The sequence below is a fragment of the Penaeus vannamei genome, chromosome 23 (genome assembly GCF_042767895.1).
Source record: "Penaeus vannamei isolate JL-2024 chromosome 23, ASM4276789v1, whole genome shotgun sequence".
Lineage (NCBI taxonomy): Eukaryota > Metazoa > Arthropoda > Malacostraca > Decapoda > Penaeidae > Penaeus > Penaeus vannamei.
In genome coordinates this window covers 14945512-14948011 of record NC_091571.1, presented here as the reverse complement: position 1 = coordinate 14948011, position 2500 = coordinate 14945512, and the positions used below count along the sequence as shown (strand labels likewise).

Below are 2500 nucleotides of genomic sequence, written 5' to 3'. Positions count from 1 at the left end.
AAGATGGAGACGAAAATGGGAATGAGAAGCCTTCTACATCAAAAAGGGGGCGAAAGAAAAAAACTCCTGCCGAAGATTCCACTCCAGTTGATGATGAAAAGCCTTCAACATCAAAGAGAGTCAAACCCAAAGGGGAAGCAAAAGTCGAACCCGAGGAAAAAATACCTGCGAAGACTCCAGGTGGGGGGAAAACCAAAGGTAGAAAGAAGAAGGAAAAAGTGTCAGGCACAAGTATTGAAGAAAAAGAGAACAAAGATACCAGTAATATACCTGTTCAAAAGTCTGGTGTCAAGACAGGTGGGCTTTACGTTATTGGAATGTTAACTTAGACCTCTTGTGTAAGCTCTTTCCACTTGTATAACTAACCATATTAGATCTGTGCTTGATATTTTCCTCTTCTTGTATCATTAGGACATGTTCTGGGAGAAAAAGAATATTGAGGGTATGTATGTGAAAGTACAATGTAGTTAATGTAAAAATTTGGTAGTAGTATAGCTCCATGTAATGATATATTAGTTCACAATAATAATTAATTGAATAGAGGAATGGAAGGTTGATTAGATATAAGAATATACCATAATGCAATTTAAATATCCTTTTTCTTTTCTTTTCCTAGTGTAATCATCAGGATACAAAAATATAAAAATGTTAATATAAGAACTTCTTTGAAGGTGTTGACAGAGTTGTGGTTGTGAAAGGCAGAGCAGCTGTAGATGCACTTTGCCCAATTGCCAAGACATCGCATGTGTACGAAGAGGAGGATGACATCTGGGACTGCATGCTTAATCAGGTATATTTATATATTTTTCTGAACTTATGAATGTGTTGAGTCAGGTCCTGTAAACTTTTTTCTTCTCTTTAAGCAAAGTAAGCTTTGTATATGTGTGTGCATGTGTTTGTGCCAGTATGTGTGTGCGTCTGTGTGTTTGTGCATGCTTGTGTGTATGTGCGTGCATGTGTGTCTGTGTGTGCGTATGTGTGGTTGTGCGTATGTGTGGTTGTGCGTATGTGTGGTTGTGCGTGTGTGTGTGTGTGTGTGTGTGTGTGTGTGTGTGTGTGTGTGTGTGTGTGTGTGTGTGTGTGTGTGTGTGTGTGTGTGTGTGTGTGTGCGTGTGTGTGTGTGAGAGAGAGAGAGAGAGAGAGAGAGAGAGATAGAGAGAGAGAGAGAGAGGGAGAGAGAGAGAGAGAGAGAGAGAGAGAGAGAGAGAGAGAGAGAGAGAGTGTGTGTGTGTGTGTGTGTGTGTGTGTGTGTGTGTGTGTGTGTGTGTGTTCCTGCATGTGTTCGCATGTGAGTGTGTGTGTGTATTCATGCGTGATTGTGTGTGTGTGTGTTTGTGCAAGAGTGTGTGAGTGTGTGTGATTGCATACGTGTGTATGGATGAATAAGTATGTGTGTGTGTGTGTGTGTATGAGTGTGTGGATGTGGGGGTGTGTTCTTGGATGTGTTTGTGTGTGTGTGTGTGCGTGCGTGTGAGTATGTGTGTGGGTTTGGGGGTGTGTTCCTGGATGTGTGGGTGTGTGTGTGTGTGTGTGTCTGTCTGTCTGTCTGTCTGTCTGTCTGTCTGTCTGTCTGTCTGTCTGTCTGTGTCCCTTAGGACCACTTGATGAACCTTTTAACAGGTTATTATGTTGTTTTTATACTTTTTTTTCCGGGGGCTATTAGCAGCCATTTTATCTAGATAGTTGTATATTGATATATGATTATGGCACCTTTATTCTTTACTCATAGATTACTCTCATTGCAGACAAATATAGAATTCAACAACAACAAATACTACCTTATTCAGCTATTGGAAAGTGATGCAGGAAATACTTTCTCGGTGTGGATGAGATGGGGCCGTGTTGGAGCCAATGGCCAGAATTCCCTTCATCCTTGTGGAAGTGATCTGGAAAAAGCCAAGAGTATTTTTTGCAACAAGTATGTGGCAAGCATTTTTCTGCTTAAGGGGACTGTCCACAATGGGTGGGTGGGTCAGAGGGTGGTTTGGGGGTGGGGGCAGGGGATCAAATTGAGTTAGCTAGTGTATAGTATAGGTACATGAATGAGGAAACTACCAAACAAGTATTAATGGTCTGTTGTGTCTCGTTGTCTTGCTAAACACCTGGGGAGGTACATCGCTAATGAGCGCCCTGGTACACCTATGTGGACTTTTCCTTGCTGCAGTCGTGCATACAGCATTTGATTATGACATTGCGCATAGATATGAATTCTTGAATATTTGTGAAATGTATCTAAAAAAATTTAAGTTTTGTGCCCTTTTACACACGAAATATGCTTCCATCGAGACTCCCTGGTAATTTGTAGTAGCTTATGAAGTGATCTGTAAGTATACCGAGTAGGAAGCACTAAAGTTTGAAAATAGAATTATTTCTATTAGACTTGAAGCAACGGTCGGTAGATGATTTGAAATTGGTTGTTACCGTTGTAAAGGGGAATTCAATGCAAAGGTTACCTGAAAGTGGTTTTTTTAAACTTCAGATGTATAAGCGAGATACTGAT

The 2500-nt window shown here is 40.8% G+C and overlaps 1 protein-coding gene across 2 annotated transcripts in view; it reads left to right on the top strand.

Annotated features, from left to right (window-relative positions):
• The window catches only part of LOC113810772 (poly [ADP-ribose] polymerase 2), a 14461-nt gene that overhangs the window by 1550 nt on the left and 10411 nt on the right, over positions 1 to 2500 (top strand). Inside the window, exons 2-4 of one of the 2 annotated variants that reach the window (XM_070137746.1) lie at positions 1 to 180; positions 672 to 790; positions 1746 to 1918. The exon at positions 1 to 180 is cut by the window's left edge and continues 309 nt beyond it. In XM_070137746.1, the coding sequence (XP_069993847.1) occupies positions 1 to 180; positions 672 to 790; positions 1746 to 1918 (472 nt within the window). Of the gene's footprint in view, positions 298 to 671; positions 791 to 1745; positions 1919 to 2500 lie in introns of both variants that reach the window. The other variant, XM_027362417.2, reaches the window with a different exon arrangement.